This window comes from Hemiscyllium ocellatum, chromosome 18, assembly GCF_020745735.1.
Source record: "Hemiscyllium ocellatum isolate sHemOce1 chromosome 18, sHemOce1.pat.X.cur, whole genome shotgun sequence".
NCBI lineage: Eukaryota > Metazoa > Chordata > Chondrichthyes > Orectolobiformes > Hemiscylliidae > Hemiscyllium > Hemiscyllium ocellatum.
Window position 1 is genome coordinate 52,789,179 of NC_083418.1, and position 19,175 is coordinate 52,808,353.

A 19,175-nucleotide genomic window follows, 5' to 3' on the forward strand; every position below is an offset into this window, starting at 1 on the left:
AGTTGCCTGAGTCGGGAACTGAACCCGGGTCTCAGGCGCTGTGAGGCAGCAGTGCTAACCACTGTGCCACCGTGCCGCCGTGGGGTATCCTGGTTAATTGAAGCAGTTTCCAAACAATTACACAACTGCTAAACTGGAAGAATTGGTTTGGAAGTGGGCAAAATTTATTTTTCTTTGCTCGTCCCTCCCAAAGCCTAATCCAAAGATAATAGCTTCAGAAGCAACTAAACAAAATGCAAGCAGAAAATAATTGTACACATAGCAAACTGAAGTTCCTCACTGATATAGAAATTTCTGAAATTATTCAGTAGGCCAGGCAATGTCAGTGGAGATGGAAATCAAACAGCTGAGCTCTTGCTTATGCAATATTCCAACATCTTCACATTACAAATTGACAAATCACAGTTACTTAGCTCGAAAATGCCTAGTTTCTCAATCTCCACGAATCCTGTTCCAGGTGTGGTGCAATTTGCATCTTTTTATTGCACCAATGCAGCTTTCCACTGAGGTTGCCTTGACTGAGCGAGGAGAACAGGAAACTAGAGTAATGTCAAGGTGATGGTTTCATTAGTGACATGAGAATGATGGAAATAATCTTGAGTCCATTTCCCAATCCTCTCTGGTACATTCCTCTAGCTTTGGCCGATATATTTTACAGCAAACCTTTGAGATGCTTGTGTGTAATTTTGTGTTGTTGGTGGTTTAAGCTCATGACATTTGCTGCTGAGATGAATATCTCAGAACGCCTACCTAATCTTAGCCTGAGATCTCTGCCAGGACAGAAACAGGGATGCTTCTTTTGCTTTGAAACTGTGGGAATGGGATGGGCAGTGGATCAGAGCTCCTGTTCTTGTTATTCTCTGTACATGAGTCAGAATTTGATTTCTATACAGAGTGCCCAACCCACTCAATGATATATGCTGTGTAAATGCACTAGCATTTGGAAGAGTTCAAAGGAAGGGCCATTAAAATGCTACTTAGTTCAGAAGCCTCCATTGTTAGTACAGTCTTGGAAAACTAAGGACAGATGCTGGAAATGATCAACTCTTCATATGTAACCTTCTGTGACAGGCAGAGGATCCACAGAAAATCCGAGACACAGTAAGGAAAACAAACTCTGACAAATTCTCCTCCAAACTCTTAAAGATGATTGAAATCTTCAGGGAGTCTCATGAACCAAGCATTAGTTGCAAAGATGCTCATTTGTTTTTCATTGGATTCCATCCCATCTTATAAAGGGCCAGTTGCAGCTGTAATTAGGACTGTTGTCATCACTTGAGACCCTGTGTCTCGTGAAGGAGTTGATGTCTTCAGGTAATGAGTGGATAGGAACTGATGGGAATTTTGAAGAATGGAAAGTTTTCCAATTGTTTCCCTTGCATGTCCAACTGCGGACTTTGCCTTTTGCTAAATTGTACTGTTCTGTTGTGCTCTCTCTCTCTCTCTCTCTCTGCCTTGCTGACTGTTGTGAAGCCATGCAGACCACAATCTGGTGTATCATGTGGTCTTGATTAGTAGTCCCTGACTTGATCATCAGATAAGCTAAACTCTCTCTTATTTTCCTTTAACTGATCTTTGTCACTTCTCTCTCTTTCTCTTTCTGTGTCTGTCTGTCTCTCTATTTGACTCTTTGATGGTTAGATGACAGTGGGGAAGGTATCGTCTGTAATCGGTGCAATGGCAGAAATTTTGGTCACGCTTTACCAGACTGATCACAGGCCAAAAGGAACAGTAACCTCACCTGACTTGGTAAGCTTCAAAGTAGATATAGTCAAATAGTTGAATATGACTCTCGTTCAGAACTGAAGGAAGGTAAAACTGTAATGGGGTTCATGTGTTGAAAGGGGGAGTGGGAGAAAGAAAAAAAGCAAGGTCCAGAATTCGTAGAAAATGGGAGAGATTGAATGATAAAGTCTCCCTGAGAAAAAGGCAAAAAGGGTATAGCAAGAAAACAACAAATCATTTGGCTGGAGTGTACGTGAATGGCAGAAAAATTCTGACCAAAAGGAAACAAAACATGAAAAGCAAGATGAGCCCTGACACAGGGCACAACATTAATATCAATATTGGGGACAGAGTTTATGGTCTGAAACTGATCAACTCACTATTGAGTCTATAACAGCCGTAAATGCCTAATTGGACTATGAGGTGATGTTCTTTGCATTTGTGTTGTGAACTGCTCAGGAACTTTGCAGCAGGCTGACAGAAACTTGAGCATCAGGGTGAGGTGAGGAGTAAAAATAACAAGTGACTGGAACGCATGGTCATGCCAAGGGCTACGTGGAGATACACTGCAAAGCAGGCAGCCAATCTGCTGAGCTTGCATTTAATTCCCTGCCTTGCTCTCATGCTCCTATTTCTGGTCCACAATTGGCCACCTAACAGCTTCAGGTGGCAGTCGGACTAGAAGGTTGACCATGGGACTTCTGATCCAGAATGACTCTGGTGGAGGCAGGAAGGGGGCAGATTCAGGTAGAACACCAGCCCCATCCCCACCTCTCCACCCCACCCACATTAAGTAGTCTCTCCACTTTCACATGCACCATCAGTGAGCACCAAAGTTTCTGCTCACGTTGTGTAATGGCTTGAAACTTTCAATGTTTTTGATGGTTCAGGATAGGATTATGCAACATTAATGCTGAAGAGAGCTTGTTTCACTGTGAAAGATTCTTTTTTAACGAGACTGCTGATTTTTATCTAGCAGTACAAATTACTCTGATATTAATCTGATGATATAAATTACTTGTAACTATGGTATTGTTTAAATATTTGCCAAATTTGTTTCAACAGACATTAGATTCTTTAAATAACAATTCCTGTAAGCTTGGGCTGAGGGCAACTTATAAAAGTGAATTAGAGTTTCATTAACAGCTTCAGAAGTATTTTCTACCCAAATATTGTTAAACAGTGTCAGACTTGACTCAGAGGACTGTACTTTCATCCCTAAGTCCTGTTCAGAGCTGGTGTCAAGTCCCATTCCAGAGACTTCAGGCTGCAGCCCAGGCTGACACTCCCAGTTTCAAGTGAGTGCTACACTGTTAACGATGCTGCCTTTAAGTTGAAATATTAAACAGATCCCATCTACCTAGCTAACCTCTTATGGATGACAAAACTGCCATGATAGAGGTTGGGAGAGATTTTTGGGACCTTCATAGAATTGTATCTGATTGTGAGTGAAACTGGTCAGGCGGACCTCATATTCGTGCAATAGTTTTTATTTCAATCTCCGTAACATTACACCTGCCTCAGCTCATCCGAGATTGAGACCCTCATTCATGCCTTTATCTCTCAGTTTGACTATCCACAGCACTCCTGGTTGGTCTGCTATGTTCTGTGCTCTATGGAAATGAAGCCGTTCAAACCTCTAGCCCATATTTTACCTCGTAGCAAGCACCATTCTTCTATCTGCCCTTTTGCTCTCAGACCTATTGGATCCCTATCGAGCAATTGATTGTAAAATTCTGTTCTCAAATCCCTCCATGGCCTCACCATTCCCTATCTCTGTGATATCCGCATGCCACACAACCTCTGAGATATCTGCATTCATCTAGTTCTGTCTCCAGGAACATCCCTGATTTAAACTGCCCTACCATTAGTGGTTACACTTTCATTTTTCTAGGCCCCACTCACTCCCTAGACCTCTCTGCCTCTCTACCTTTCTTTCCTCCAATAATTCACTCCTTAAAACTTATCTCTTCTGCCCTGATATCCTCTGATGTGCCTCAGTGTAAAACCACACTCGATGGTGCTCCTGTGAAGTCCTTGGGATATGTAATATGTTAAATTTGCTATCTGTGCAGAAAAGATCCTGTGGTATTTTTCAAAGAACAGCAAGAAACTCCCCAGGCAGCCTGACTAAAATTCCATTCTCAACCAGAATCATCAATCACAATGTGGGTTCACTGGTCATCCATCTTACAGCTGCTCCTAGATTGTTGCTGTGCTAGGTTTGGCTGCACAGTTTGCTATTGGGTGGACACCGTAAACATGGTGAATCTCAGATTTGACACAGCTTCAGTGAAATATTCCTCGTGATAACTCATGCGAAACCAAGGGGTTTGATAGAATTTGTCATTGAGAGACAATAAGTCAAGATTACAATGACACCGTGGCCACACACTGGAGCTGAGGGCAAGAGAGAGGTGAAAACACATCATGGCTGGGAAAGGAGGTTTTGGTGGATAGACAAGAATGGATTAAATGCTGGTGCATTTTTGTTTTAACTCGCTTGGATTTTTTTTTTATCTTGCAGGGGTCCCTGCGGAAAGAATTCCCCCAGAATCTCGGAGGCAGTGACATCTGCTACTTCTGCAAAAAGCGTGTTTATGTCATGGAGCGACTGAGTGCAGATGGTAAATTCTTCCACCGAGAATGCTTCAAGTGTGACTTCTGCTCGATCACACTGCGGCTCGGAGCCTATGCTTTCAGTGTGGAGGAAGGTAATCGCAGTCCATACCCTATAACTCTTCAATGTCAACCACTAGCCAATTGGATGCTGAACAGTGTTACAAGGACTGCTTGCTTAGACTAGGCTGACGTTTGCTGCAAGTATTGAAGATTAAAGGGATATACAATTAGAATTGTTAGATTGTGTATATAGAAAGGAAAAGTATCTCCTTTGGTGGTAAAGTCGGAAACAAAGTAACCAATCTTAAAATTAGTGGCAGGCAGTTCAGGTATAATGTCAGGAAGCAATTCTTCACACAAAGGTTAATGGAAATCTGGAACTCTCAAACCCTGTGTTCCCCAAGAAAACAGCTGAAGGTAGGGGTCAACTGGAAATTTAACATGGAGACTGATAGATCTTTTTGGTGGGTGACAGAATAAAGTTTACAGAAGCACTATGAATAAGTAAAGGTCAGATATTTGATTTGATTTATTATTGACGCATGTACCTAAGTTTTGCTTTGCAGTACAGGCAGATCATACCATACCAAGTGCGTAAGGGTAATAGAACTGAGCGAGGAATACAATGTTACAACTACAGATAAGGTACACAAAGAGTGAGATCAACATTAAATTTAACATGGAATGATATTGACCTGCTGGCGATTGTGGAACCAACTTGAGGGCGTGAAGATCTCCTCGTGTTGCTGTGTTCCTTGTCCCCCATGAAACTCCTTGTTTCTTTCGTTGAGAGAGAGCTGGGTCTTGTTTCTGGTTCCATTGAGTATTATTCCAAAGAACGTGTAAGTAGGTACTTGGAAAATAAATCTGGTACAAAGGAGTAATTTAAGTTGTCTTGAAGGATCAGAGAGAACATTTTCCTTTTGGCAATTGGACTAAGAAGACCACTTTGCAAAATTATGGGGAGAATATTGAAAAAGAAGTCTAATTAGATGGCTCTTCCGGAGAAATGGGCTGAGTGGCCTCCTTTATACTGTAGGATTCTGTGATTCCTTTTTTTAATGCTAAGGCTGTCAGAAATGCAAGGATCTTTTATTAAGTCTTCTTAACGTGTCCTGTCACTTCAACGATTTATATTCATATACTCCATGACATTCCTCCCCCCCCTTTAAAATTGGACTAATCTGTTTACAAAATTGCCTCAGCTCACTCTCCCTCTGAAAGTACATCATTTCATACTTCTGTCAAAGTTTAAACCTGCCCCTTTCACCAGTCTCGGGGTCCTCCTGAAGTCTGTCACTATTCTCCAAACCTTTACTACATTTCCGAGTGTGATTTCATACGAAAACCTTGAAGTGTTCCCACGTCCAGATCGATAACAGAAATCTTGTACAGTCTCTTCACCATGTATTGTTTTGTGTATTCAACATTGGGATGGAAGGATTTCTTTTTAACTCGCTGAGTGGGATAAAGGGCTTTGGAGCAAAGGGCAGGAATTTAAATTGTGGAACAGACTCAGAGGACTGAATAGACACAAGATTCACTTGAGAACTTTCTCCTTCCAACCTGAAAAATGCTTTACTCCTTAGATCAATCTATTCATTTTGGCTGACAGCTTTTTTGAGCCTTTGGAGTGTAGTGCTGTGATTTCTTCTCGAGGCTACTGCCATTCTGCACTACAATCTGTGACACTTGGTTTATTATTTTAATATAACCTAATCTGATCTTTTGTTCACTCAGGAAAGTTTTACTGCAAACCTCACTTTACTTACTGTAAACTGAATAACAAGGCAAGGAAGAGGCGGAATCATGCAACAATGTCAACACACAGAAAGGTAGGAACCCTCTCAGCAGACCCCTGCTGTTATAAGAATCTCATGAACAGAGGATGTTATGCTACTGAGTGCACTTTTGACTGTGTGCTCTTCTTTCAAAGTTCAAATAAACATTGTCTCAAAGTTGGCAGTGTGGAAACCCTTGCAAATATTTATCCTATCCTGGGGGACTCCTGCAGTAATGATTTCCAGAACCCCCACGCTGGATTGAGAAATATATTGGGAGCAACTATTTCCACAGTTGCAAAATTTTAGGACTAGAGGACATGGTTTGAAAATTAGAATCAGGTTATTTTATTTACTGGTGTACTGTGAACATCGCTGGCAAGGGCAGAATTCATTGGCCATGTCGAATAACCCTTGAGATGCAGGTAAAGAACCCTCCTCCAGATCCTCTGCAGTGAATGTGGCTCAGTACTGTTAGGGTGTGAAGTCTAGGACATTAACTCAACAACAGTGATATAGTTCAGGTTGGTTGGAGGGGAATTTGCAGATAGTGGCATAACCATGGGTTGAATCTTGCGTTTTGTTTTTTGGCCAAGTCCAAGTTGCCTGGAGTTTTTTTTTGGAAGTTTGATCTCACTGTGACCTGGTGAATTTTCTTGTCATATCTTACCAACCTCGCCAGATTAATTACTTACCTCACCCCTATGCGATCTCTCATTTTCCACTTTTTGCACCATTTAAACATACACCATTCCTGGAATAACCCACTCTCTGAGGATATGCCAGAATTCACCAGTTAGCCTCCATGGGCTCCCTTTCAAACGTCATTATGCTACTGGCCATTCACTGTCAGTCTTAAGCTGCCCTATACAGTTGCTGACATTTGACCCACATAGGGGGGTAATCATGCCCCAGTTTGAGGACAGGGTCCTTCATTTCCAGATAGATGGGGCAACATACAGACAGGACTTTCTCTCCCTCTGGAACTAGCAGTGGAGGCCCAACATGTAATCATTGCCAACCTGGTCAGATGTTGCCTGGCTTAAAGACAAATGCCCAATCAATGACCTTCACCACTCTGTCAGCATAGATGCCATCATCTTCTCTCTGATATCTCACACTCTTTGTCCGCTATTGCACCCATCTCCCACCAAGGCTGAGACTCTACTACTTCACAATAGCCTGCAACAGCTTCCTTCACACATCCTTATCCAACCCTGACACCACTAATCCTGCATGCCCTCTGCACTGCCTTCTCACCATGAGTGATAGCTGTGCCACCCACTTTTGTCTTTGTAATACCTGATGTTTAATAAGTATTAATCACTGTCAATCAGCATCTCACCACGCCACTTGTGAAGAGCACAAAAGATGGAACAAGAAGCTTTCTGAGCTGAGGTGGACACTTATTGCCTGATTCTGCCACACATTTCACAATAGACCATTTCACTCAAAGCCTTCTACGATTCCATCTCATGTGCCTGCTGCATTGTCATTTTGGTAGAGGACGCTCTGGGTTTGCAAGGTGTTACTGAAGGAGTCTTGGCGCGTTGCTGCAGTGCAATTTGTATGTGCTGTTACAATGAGATGACGTGTTGAAAGTCATCTTCTTCTTCCACTCCTCATTTGACTGCAACAGGATTTTGTTTTAAATTTTATGTGCTTGCCAATTCAGTGAGTGTTTAACTGTTTTACTTGCTATGATTATAATAGACACAGATAGGTTTCTTTGGTATATTTTCAAAGGAACAGGATAGCGTTTATCGTACTTAACCCAGTCAAACAAAATGATAAAGTATTTGAACTTCCACAAACCTCCTTTAAGTTCTCACACACACAATAGATTACAGAGCGGAAAAATAGTTTAAGTAATTTCAAGTCCAGTGAAGTAAGATGATATATGACTCTTGAAGGTTAGTCACTTGGCTGGCTTCAGACTGAACTTGATGGTCCTTTGAAAGTTGATATTGAGTCATTTTAAGATGTAGATAGAAGACTTATCTCATCATTTGAAACTGGCAGCTATTGGTTTGAGATGTTTTGAAAGATTTCTGTTGCAGCACATGGAACGTTAACAAATAAGAGATAGAGTCTGAAACAAGCTAGTTGTCTGGACAGAGAGAACAATTCGCACTTCAACAGCATCTTATGTACTTTGTCAACCTGCAGAAATGACATATACTTGCACACACAAAGTGTTTGTAACAAGACTCACTCTCTTCACCTGCTCAGTTACACTAAATCACTTGCTGATATAGTGATGGTATAATGAATTGCTGGACCCTGGTTTATATGATTGGATTCCATTTGGGCTTATTTCATTCAGAGCCAACGTCACATTATCTGAATGATTATCTTAGTGGTTTGTCTCCACCCAATTGAGTAACCAGGTGATAGCCTGAATGTTTTGCTAATGGAATAGGAAATGGCCCCCACTCACACTCCTTCAAGGTAAATGTTCCTGGTGATGCTTTGCAGGTAGACACAATGGCCTTGAAGTACAGAAGTTACAGTGATGCAAGTACGGGCCCATCTTTGACAGTGATTTCAACTGGAAATCGACTCTTGTCCTTCTCAGAATTCAGCTAGTGCTTTCCATCCAGTACATTTGTAAAGTCATATTTCATGAAGAATTATTTCACAACATTGCACACAACTGCTGCTGTGTATTGATGGTGATGGTGATGGTGATAGAGAAGAGAAAGATTGAAACATGGGGTAAACCATGCAGCCTGTTGGGTGTGCTCTGCCATTTAGGATAACAATAGCTGATCCTGTCATTATTCCAGCCTATCCCCATATCCCTGCATTCCCTCAAAGATCAAAAAAAACTGACTCACTTTTAAATATATTTAATGTGGAGCATCCATAATCCTCTGAGGTAAAGAATTCCAAAGCTTTGAAATTCTCTGAGCGAATAAATTTCTCCTGTCACAGTACTAGATTGCCGGTCCCTTAACTTCAGATGGTGTTTCTGTTTTTTTAAATTCCTCAGCCGGTGGAAACAACCTCTGTGTCTACCCTGTGAGACTCCTTCAGAATCCCATACTTTCCAATGAGTACATCTCTCATTCTCCTGTACACCTGAGAATATAGACTCCGGCTCTCACTGCAGGACAACTCTCTCAGGATCTCCTCAGGGATCAATTTATTAAGCTTGTCCTGCCTGCAATGCATTCATGTAATATATTCATATAAGGTGGTTAAAAAGGCATTTAGCACACTTGCCTTCATTGCTCAGACCTTTGAGTGCAAGAGTTGGGACGTCATGTTGAGGTAGTACAGATGTTGGTAAGGCCTTTTCTGGGATACAGTGTCCAATTCTGGACTCCCTTTGATGGGAAGGATATTATTAAGTTGGAGAGGGTTCAGAAGAGACTTACCAGGACGTTGCCAAGAATGGAGGGTTTGAGTTATGAGGAGAAGGTGGATAAGCTGGGATGTTTTTCACTGGAGCGAAGGAGGTTGAGGGGTGACCTTATACATGTTTATAAAATAATGAGGGGTATAGATAAGTGAATGGCAGGTGTCCTTTTCCTAGTATCGGGAATTCCAAGACTTACGGAGCATATTTCTAAGGCAAGAGGATAAACATTTAACAAAGACATGAAGGGTAAGTTTTTTACACAGAGAGTCATTTCTTATAGAATGAACTTCAAGAGAAGTGGTGGCTACGGGTACAGTTACAACATTTAAAAGGCATTTAGATAAGTACGTGAATTAGAAATGTTTGGAGGGATATGGACCAGGTGCAGGCAGGTGGGACTAGTTTAGTTTGGGATTATGGACTAGTTGGACTGAAGAGTCTGTTTCCGTGCTGTATGACTGTATGTCTCTATATTGATTGTAAATAGCTGAGGGTCCAGCATTGGACCTTGTGGAAATCCTGACCAGGATGATGAAAGTGAATGTGCTGTCGCCAGTTTTGCAGATGACAGAAAAATAGCTGGGGAGGCAAGTCATGAGGAAGACATGGCATCTGCAGAGGGATATAGATAAGAAAAGTGAATAGGCAAAAACTTGGCAGACAGAATGTAATGCGGGAAAATGTGCTCCTTGGCAGGAAGAAAAGTGGACTTGACTCTTACTTAAATGGAGAAAGACTACAGCGTAGAGAGATTTGAGAGTCTCATATATCAATCACAAAAAGCTAGCATCCAAATTCAGCAGGTAATACAGAAAGCAAGTGGAATATTGGCCTTTATTTCAAAGGGAATAGTGTATTTGCTAAAACTGGACAAAGAACTAGTCAGACCACAACCGGAATGTTGTGATCAGATTTGGGTCCCTTAGATGAGTAAGATAGTGGTATTGGAGGCAGCCCAGAGAAGGTTCACAAGGCTGATACCAGGTATGGAGGGATTGTCTCATCCAGGAACCATTGAGTAGGAGGGGCTGGTACTCATTGGAGTTCAGAAGAATGAGGGGGAGACCTTAGTGATGCTTCTTAGGAGACTCAACAGGATAGATATGGAAAGGCTGTTTCCACTTGTGAGAGAGTCTAGGCCCAGAGGGCATAATCTCAGAATAAGGGGTCACCCATTTAGGACAGCATTGAGGAGGAATTTCTTAGCTGACCATTATGAATCTGCAGCATTCTTTGTTACAGGCTCAGTCATTATGTATATTCAAGGCTGAGATAGACAGAGCCTTAATCAGTAAGGGAATCAAGGGTTATGGGAAGAAAAGGAAGGAAATGGCGTCGAGGATTATCAGATCAGCCATGATCTCTGTGAATGGTGAAACAGCTCGACAAACTGAATAGCCTACTTTTGCTCCTACATCCTATGGTCTGATCACAGCCTGTAAATGTTAAAAATTTACTTACTTTCTGCTTCCTGTCCATCTAACAATGCTCTATCCAGGCCAATATATTTCCTGTCGTTCAATGAACTTTGCCTATTAACTGTTTACATGGTACCTTACTGACTAGATTTTAGAAAGCTCAAGTAAAGATCTACTGCTGTCCCTTTATCTATCCTACTATTTATAACCTCAAAAAGCTAAACATCATTTCCCTTTCATAAAATCACATTGACATCATTCTGTTGTTTGACCAGACCAAACCTCCTCAAAACATGTTAAGGAGATAGCCTCAACCCTAACTTTAAAGACAAGTGCCAGGATGCAATTTAGTTGCTGAAACTATTAGGCTTGAAACAAAACACACTTTATTCATATACTATACTTAAAATACAGACCAAATAAAAAGAAAAAAAAAGAATTGTAACTCAATCAAAATATTTAACAAACTGGTCATTAACTATTTGTAGTAGCATCCCATAAACGCACCCTTGACAAAGGCAAATTCAGTAAATTAGATTGTCTCGTGTTTAATTGTAGCAGCAGGAAGAGAACTCCAGCTTTTAGCTGAAATAGAGAGAGGGAGAAGAGCTTCCACATCTAGCTTCAAGACCCCAGCAACTGCAGAAAGCTAAAACTAAAAATCCTGGTGTTGTGGTAGCTTGGACTCACTCGTTCAGGCTACTCCTATTGTTCCAACTTTTCTTTTAGAAGCCCATGGCCTAACAAGCTGTTTACATTTTTGGCTTTGATCAGACTGCTAGTCAGTTCTGTCTCAACCTCCTCTCATAAAAAAATGCCAGGACAACATACACCTCTTAAAGAGGTATTGTCCCATTTAGGACAGCATTGAGGAGAATTTCTTAGTTGACCATTATGAATCTGCAGCATTCTTTGTTACTGGCTGAGTCATTATGTATATACAAGGCTGAGGATAGACAGAGCACTATGATTTTCCAAGGTGCATTGTTAAGATGTACCCAACAATAGACTCCAGCACTATCCCAATGATTGATGTCAGGTTAATTTACCAGTCGTTCCCTGATTTCTTTCTACATCCTTTCTTCAATTCGTTAAAAGCAGAGAGTTTATGTTGCAGCTGTACAGTGTGTTGGTGAGGCTACAGCTGGAGTACTGTGTGCAGTTTTGAACTCCTTACTTGAGAAAGGATGGACTGGCACTGGAAGGGGTGCAGAGGAGGTTCGCTAGGTTGACTCTGGAGTTCAGGGGCTTGGCTTATGAGGAGACACTGAGTAGACTAGGATTGTATTCACTGGATTTTAGAAGTTTGAGGGGCATTCTTACAGAAACATATAAAATTATGAAGGGCATAGATAAGATAGAAATAGAGGATGCTTCCACCGGCAAGAAAAACTTAGAGACAAGAGAACATAGCCTCAAGATTGGAGGGAGCAGATTTAGGACTGAATTGAGAAGGAACTTCTTCACCCAGAGGGTTGTAAATTTATGGAATTCCCTGCCCAGTGAAGAAGTTGATGGTGCTTCAGTAAACATTTTTAGAGCTAAGCTAGATTTTCTTTTGAACAATAAAGGAATTAAGGGATACAGTTAGAGGGTGGGTAAGTGGAGCTGAGTCCATGAAAAGATCAGTCATGATCTTATTGAATGGTGGAGCAAGCTCAAATAGCCAGATGGCTAACTCCTGCTTCTTGTTTGTATGTTGTTATGTTCTTATAGCAATATTACTTTTACTAACTTCCAGTCTGCTAGGATTGTTCCAGAATCTAGGAATAAATGCTTATTGTAAAAAAATGACAGTGCCTAGAAAATGGGCTGCTTTGTCCTGGATGGCGTTGAGATTTTTGTGGAAATTATTTCGTGGGATGTGGGTGTTGCTGCAAGGCCACTATTGCCCTTCCCTCGTTGCCATGGAATGGGATGGTTTGCTAGGTCATTTCAGAAGACATTTAGAAGCCAGCTACATTGCTGTGGGTCTGAAATCACATGTAGGATAGACCAAATAAGGATGCTGAGAGTGTGTTGCTGGAAAAGCACAGCAGGTCAGGCAGCAGCCGGGGAGCAGTAAAATCGATGTTTTGGGCTAGAGCCCTTCAACAGGAGTCTGGAATCTGACCTGAAATGTTGATTTTCCTGCTCCTCAGATGCTGCCTGACCTGGTGTGCTTTTCCAGCAACACACTCTTTGACTCTGAGCTCCAGCATCTGCAGACCTCACTGTCTCCAGTAAGAATGCTATTCTCCCTTCCCTAAAGGGGATTCATGAACCAGATGAGGTTTTTATGACAAAAGACAATGGTTCCATAGTCAATTTTATTGACACTAGCTTTATATTCCAGACGTATTGCAGTGAATTCAAATTCCACCAGCTGCTGTATTGTCACTTGAACGCACATCCCCAGAGTTATCCTGGATTACAGGATCTATCACTGTCAATAAAGCTGCATTCCTCCAGGTCTCCTTGTTACTTGCTGATGGTGAAGAGGTTTCAGGGAGTCAGGAGCTGAGTTAATTGCTAAAGAGCTCTCAAACTCTTGTAGCAACAGTATTTATGTTGCTGGTCCTGTTATGTTTCTGGTCAGACGTAACTCTCCCAAAATGTTAAATGACCATAAGAAATAGGATCAGGAGTAAGCCATTTGGTCCCTTGAATCTGCTCTACCATTGAATTGATAGCTGATCCAACATTCCTTAAATCCACGTTCCTGCAATTTTTCCCCAAAACCCTTGATGTTGATGGTGTAGGGACTACATCCGCTTATTTCCACATACTGAAGTAAGCACAAAGATGCTGCTTCAAACCAACTGTGCAAAATGTTTTTAAAATCACGTTTCCTGGAGCACAACTTTTACAATGTTGTTTTCCTTGAAACAATGATCAAAGCAGATATACATAGAGGTTTTGGGTACTGAGCTAGGGGGCAATGTCTTGAGAAGCACGTTTGGATTAGAATTACCATGGCTTATGTGAGGCCAGTGCAGCAGAGAAAAGCCAGGCCTGTGAGGAGAAAGTATCAAACAAATTCCTTTCTCTATCTCTCTCTGTCTCATGTGATGTGATCCCAGAAAGTCTCCAGTAACAACTAGCTGTCTTCCAGTCACCTTTCTCTGGAAATCCTGTTAAAGGCAGAATAAAACATCTTCTCGGACGTGAAAAGACAAATTCTCAACCAGTGAGTGAAAGAGAGCATCGATGTATAAACAACTTTCTGTCAACAGTAAACAACTAAAAGGAATTGGAAGAAACCAAAAAAAGCAACTCGTTGATTCCTGTGGTCTAGTTATGTGCTATTGGACTGTTTCCCTGCTTTGTTTTCCTTTGCCATCCGTTAATATTCATGTCTTTGCCTTTCTGTGCCTGTTTGTGAAGTGGGGAAGGGGAATGAATTTCAAACAGATAAGTTAACAGTTCATATTTTCTAATTGCCATTGATTAAAGTCAAATTGTTTATAATAAGCAGCCATTTTCTTCTTAAGAACAGAAACCTGTGAGTTTATTTTGATGGTTGGGTAAATTGGGAATTTTGGACAATATGACTAAATCTTTTCATGTTTGTGATGGTTCTGGAAATACTGGGGCTTGATTTTACATGATAGTAGTCGAAGATTCAGAGATGGTCATGAGGAGATGGTTATATTCTCATTTATTGGAGATGGTCATGCCTGGGAATTCTGGAGTGCAAATGTTAGTTTCCACTTGTCCAGCTTTTTCTGCTTGTGAGACCATATGAACTCAATGTCTGAGGAGTTCTGAGTGCAGTGTGATTGTCAGTGAATATCCCTACTTCTAACCTTAAGGTGGAGGGAAGGTAATTCATGTGCAGGTGAAGATAGGTGTAGATAGGACGTTATCCTGAACAACGCCTGCACACTATCCTGGGGCTGTGGGCTCTTGTGGCATAATAGTAGTGTCCCTGCCTTTGAGCTAGGAGGCCTAGGTTCAATTCCCACCCACTCCAGAGGTGTGTCACAAAATCTTTGAATGGATTGATCAGGAAACTATATCCTGGGGCTGTGACTGGCCTTAAACAACTAAAGTCATGTTCCTTTGAGCTAGGTATGACTCCAATCAGTGGAGAATCTACCACCAATTCCTTTTGACTTTAGTTCTGCTCCTTGAATCCACTCTCATTCAAATACTATCTCAATGTCAAAAGCAGTCACTCTCACCTTATCGCTGGAGTTTAACTCTCTTGCCCATGTTTGGACAAAGGCTGTAGTAAACTCTAGAGTTGAGTGGCCTTGATGGAATTTAAACTGACCATTGGTGTGCAGGGTGTTGTTTTGTAAGTGTAATTTAACAGTGCTGTCAGCTGCATCTTCCATTGTTTTGTGATGATTGAGAGTGAAGGCTAGAATTGATTTTGTCTCATGCTTTTTGTGGACCTTTCAAGGGTGAAATTTGGAAACACATACTCGCAGAAAGGGTGAAGGAAGTTCAAAACTCTCTTCTGCAAATAGTGAGTGATGCTTCATAAGTTGTTAATTGTAAATTGGAGGTTGACAGAGTTTTGTCAACTTGAGGGACATGATAGCCTCTCCCAGGTCCTATTTTTCTAGTATCACAGTCGCAGAGCTTCCTTCTATGATTATTGGTCCTCGAGCCGGCAACAGTGGTGTATTTTCTCTAGATCCATTAAATACAGTGTCAGTTGCTTCATTTTATTTTTCAGAGTGAGACGGTGCCTCTGAATAAATTGGATGGTGAGACTTTGATGAGTGCCGAAAACTCTTGCAACGTTAGCTCTTCGCCTGACAAGCCCCCAGGTACCTTGACTTCATTGCCTCGGAGAATCCTAAGCTGGCCTCTGCAGGCCACCAGGGTCCTGCTTGACGTCCCCAGGCGCCTGTCTAACTGGATGCATGGTGTTCTGCATGCCACTAGCTGCCACTTGAGGGACAATGCGTACAACTACAGCTACCTGTATGAGTTACTGAGTTTGAGCGTGCCTCTGCTGTATGTGCAATATGAAGTCCTTCTACACATGTGCCAAGAAACAGACTCCTCAGCAGACCACCTGGTTGATTGGGTGCACAATACCCTCAGGGGGTTCAAAATGAATTGAAGTGCCGTTTACTTAGCCTGATCCCTCCTGATGTTCGTGTCAGATTGTGCAGGTTTGATTTTAATATAAGGTGACAAAACACAATCGTACCGAAAGTTATTTATTTAAAATTGAAACCAACAAATCACTGTATTTTGCAGCATTGGACAATCAAGTACTGTATCAGGTACATAAAGGTTTTTTGCAATACTGATTTACAATTTCAGCAATAAGGTTTGCAATAATCATGTTCCCAAAATTCCCACAGTTTTTACAAGATTCAAATTGATATTGTTCATTAAATTGTTTACATTTTTACATTAGACAATTTGTAGGGAAGGGTGTAAAGATTTTTTTAATTCCATGATAGAAATGTAAAATCAGAAAAAAAAATCCAATGACTGTAAATTTCCTCATTGTTTACTATCCTAACCAGTAAGAGAAGTGAAAGTACCTCTAATGAACAATGTCAGTTTACTTATTTAGGCAGTTATCATCATTAAAACTAGTACAAGGTCCAGTGTAATTAGATAAAGGTTTTAGAATTGGCAAGTTGTCCAACTGGCCCTTTATACGAACACTTGACATTTTGATGATGCCTCATATTAGCTATAGATTACCAACATTTATCAATGTATGTTTACATTGCAAGCATACTGTTGGTGTGAAGCAATTTTCACCAACACTCATGCAAAACTGGTGGAAAGGCAACCTGGGGTCGGGGCTTGGCTGGATGTCAGCGTGAGTTAGAGCCAGACTCCTTTTCCATCCTGCTAGACTGTCTGAAGGGTCATTCCTGACCCTGGATTTTAGTTTAAATTATGTTATAGCTGCAGCTTTAGCTGCAACGTGAATCCACTTTTGTCAAGTGTAATTGCAGCAAATGACTTCTGTTTTGTTGGTAAACAATGTGACACTTGTGAATGATTTTAATATTGCTGTGTAGCTTTATTTGAAGCAACTGTTATGACATGTTCCTTGTGCCTGATTCTGTGGTTGCCTTTTTAACTCACCAAAATCTCGAGGTCTGTGCAATCATTTTAAATTGTTGTTACAAGTTGTTTTTACAGAGTCTGCCAGTAGAACACTTGATCAGTATTTGATTGCTGGAGTGTTGTGTAAAAGGACTACTCAGCCAACAGACAAAACAAACCAAAATCTAACAGTCGTGAACTTGATCCGTTCGAAGTATGGGGTTGAGCTGCCTGGAATCCCTCTTGTTGCTATAGGGTAGGCAATGAGAGGTTGGGATCCCATGGTGGGAATCAGAATAGGATCAACTTTATCTGGGAATTTTTGGTAACAGATTGTAATCAGAATTTGCACTGGCTAGATCTGTAGTAGATGTGTGTTTAAAGACTGTATGATCATGAGAGACATCTATTATCAGTGCCCTCCTGTTTACCGAGACTAATTCAGATTGTACTGTGTTTTACAATCTTGTTCTCTTTCTTTCTTCACCTGCCTTCTCCTGTTGCTTGCAATTTGCTGCATCCCTCATTATGCTGCAAGGTTCTGAGTAGATTTACTTCTCATTATTGGTCATTGGCCACGTTTATGGACTTTTCATCAAACCTGCATAACTCATTGTACTCTGTGCCAGCAGACAACGCACGAGTCTGACGGTCTTTTTCGTTACTCTCTAACCTCTTGGCATTCAGTAATTGCAGCCTTAACCAAAAACAAAATGAATAACTTCCACGCCTTTTGAAGTTTTGAAAATAAAAAGAAGACTTTGGGAATAATTGGCCAAATTACAGCTTGCTAGTGGATGCAAAAGCCAATTACAAATTCCTGTTACCATCCTGTTAATAAAATTTAATAAGTCTTTTCAATATACTTTAACTTTGTTTTAAAATCAAGGGAAGTCAACCATCTTCTTTCAGAAGCATGCAAAGCACTAATTGGATGCAAGACTTAACTTGTATATCTTTTAATAGTAACCATGCTTCACTGCAATGTTCTTTTAAACTCACTATATTATGATAGAAATGCAGGATTTAAACAAGCTCTATGTTCTAAATCAGAAGAAAAATTGTAAAAAAAAGAGTTATATTTTAAATTTGAAGAAAAATTGAGAGGAAAGAATACTTTACCTAAGACTTGCATTCTGAATTTGAAGAAAATAAAATAAAATGGAAAAAAAAAAGTTAGATTTTTTTTCCTCTTAAATGTACTTTGTTTCTGGCAGCCCTTTAAGTTTAATAAAACTTCCAAACTCCACTATGTGATAGTTAACCGTTTATGCATTAGGTGAAACTCCTTGTTTTAAGTGCAAATAAAGTTGGTTAGCTCCCTCCATTGATTACTGGATTAAGGAAATTCAGTTGTCCATACTGGGCACTCTCACGCTAAACATCTTTGACTCATGTTCCCCTAGACAGCTGAATTTCAGTAATCTGGGGCTCTTCCTAAATTAACTACAGTCAGTCCTGTGATATCTTCCTCAGTGACATGAATATACCAAAGCGCCATCTGTATGTGGAAAGAGATCCTGTTTGATTTTAATGGACTGACGAGGAACATTTTAACAGCAGAAGCACTGTGTGTACTAACTGACTAAATGAGCTTGCATTATCCCATTGCATCCTCTTTAATAAAATAACTCAACCCTTTTATTGCATGATCTGCAAAATGCTCATCTTGATTTACAATTAAACTTATTTCCACTTTCAAGCCAGTGCACTATATATTTTCCTATATCTTCTGTTACAGACTCCACATACCTTTAAAGGATGAGAATCAAAGGCTATTTTAATCCCAATTCATCTGAAAAAGGTTTAACAGAAGGGTTCCTATTTCATAACAGAATGCAAATAAGGCAAATGTTTGTGAATACGTTTTTTAAGAAAACTGTTTTTTTAAAGTTTCACAATCAGTCCTGTATTTTGCACATGATGGAATGTGTCAAGATTTATTTATGAAACCCAAGCCTGTAAGCGTATAATAAATTAAAATAGATGCTTTGTAAAGTATGCTCTGTCTCTTTCTCTTCTTTCCTGATGAATTTGTTCTGCTGTAAGTTACTCTCCACACCTCGCTCTTAAAGTCATGGGTGAGCTCTTAATTTCAAACCATCAACAACTGCGAAACGTTTTTGTATCAGGCTTCACCCAAAGTGTCACAAAACTGTGTAATGTAGCCTGAGATTCAGTCATAACTTGGTATTTGTTCAGTTAACAAAACATGTAATGTCACTGTTAAAATTGTAAATGGGTTAA

The 19,175-nt window shown here is 40.6% G+C and overlaps 1 protein-coding gene across 10 annotated transcripts in view; it reads left to right on the top strand.

Moving 5' to 3' along the window:
• mical2a (microtubule associated monooxygenase, calponin and LIM domain containing 2a) overlaps window positions 1–19,175 on the top strand; it is a 296,251-nt gene that overhangs the window by 167,053 nt on the left and 110,023 nt on the right. For 8 of the 10 annotated variants that reach the window (XM_060838999.1, XM_060839005.1, XM_060839006.1 and 5 more), the window contains 4 exons: window positions 1,642–1,749; window positions 4,253–4,439; window positions 6,088–6,182; window positions 15,583–15,676. In XM_060838999.1, coding sequence (XP_060694982.1) covers window positions 1,642–1,749; window positions 4,253–4,439; window positions 6,088–6,182; window positions 15,583–15,676 — 484 coding nt within the window. Of the gene's footprint in view, window positions 1–1,641; window positions 1,750–4,252; window positions 4,440–6,087; window positions 6,183–15,582; window positions 15,677–18,669; window positions 18,930–19,175 lie in introns of those variants that run through there. The other 2 variants (XM_060839008.1, XM_060839007.1) reach the window with 2 other exon arrangements.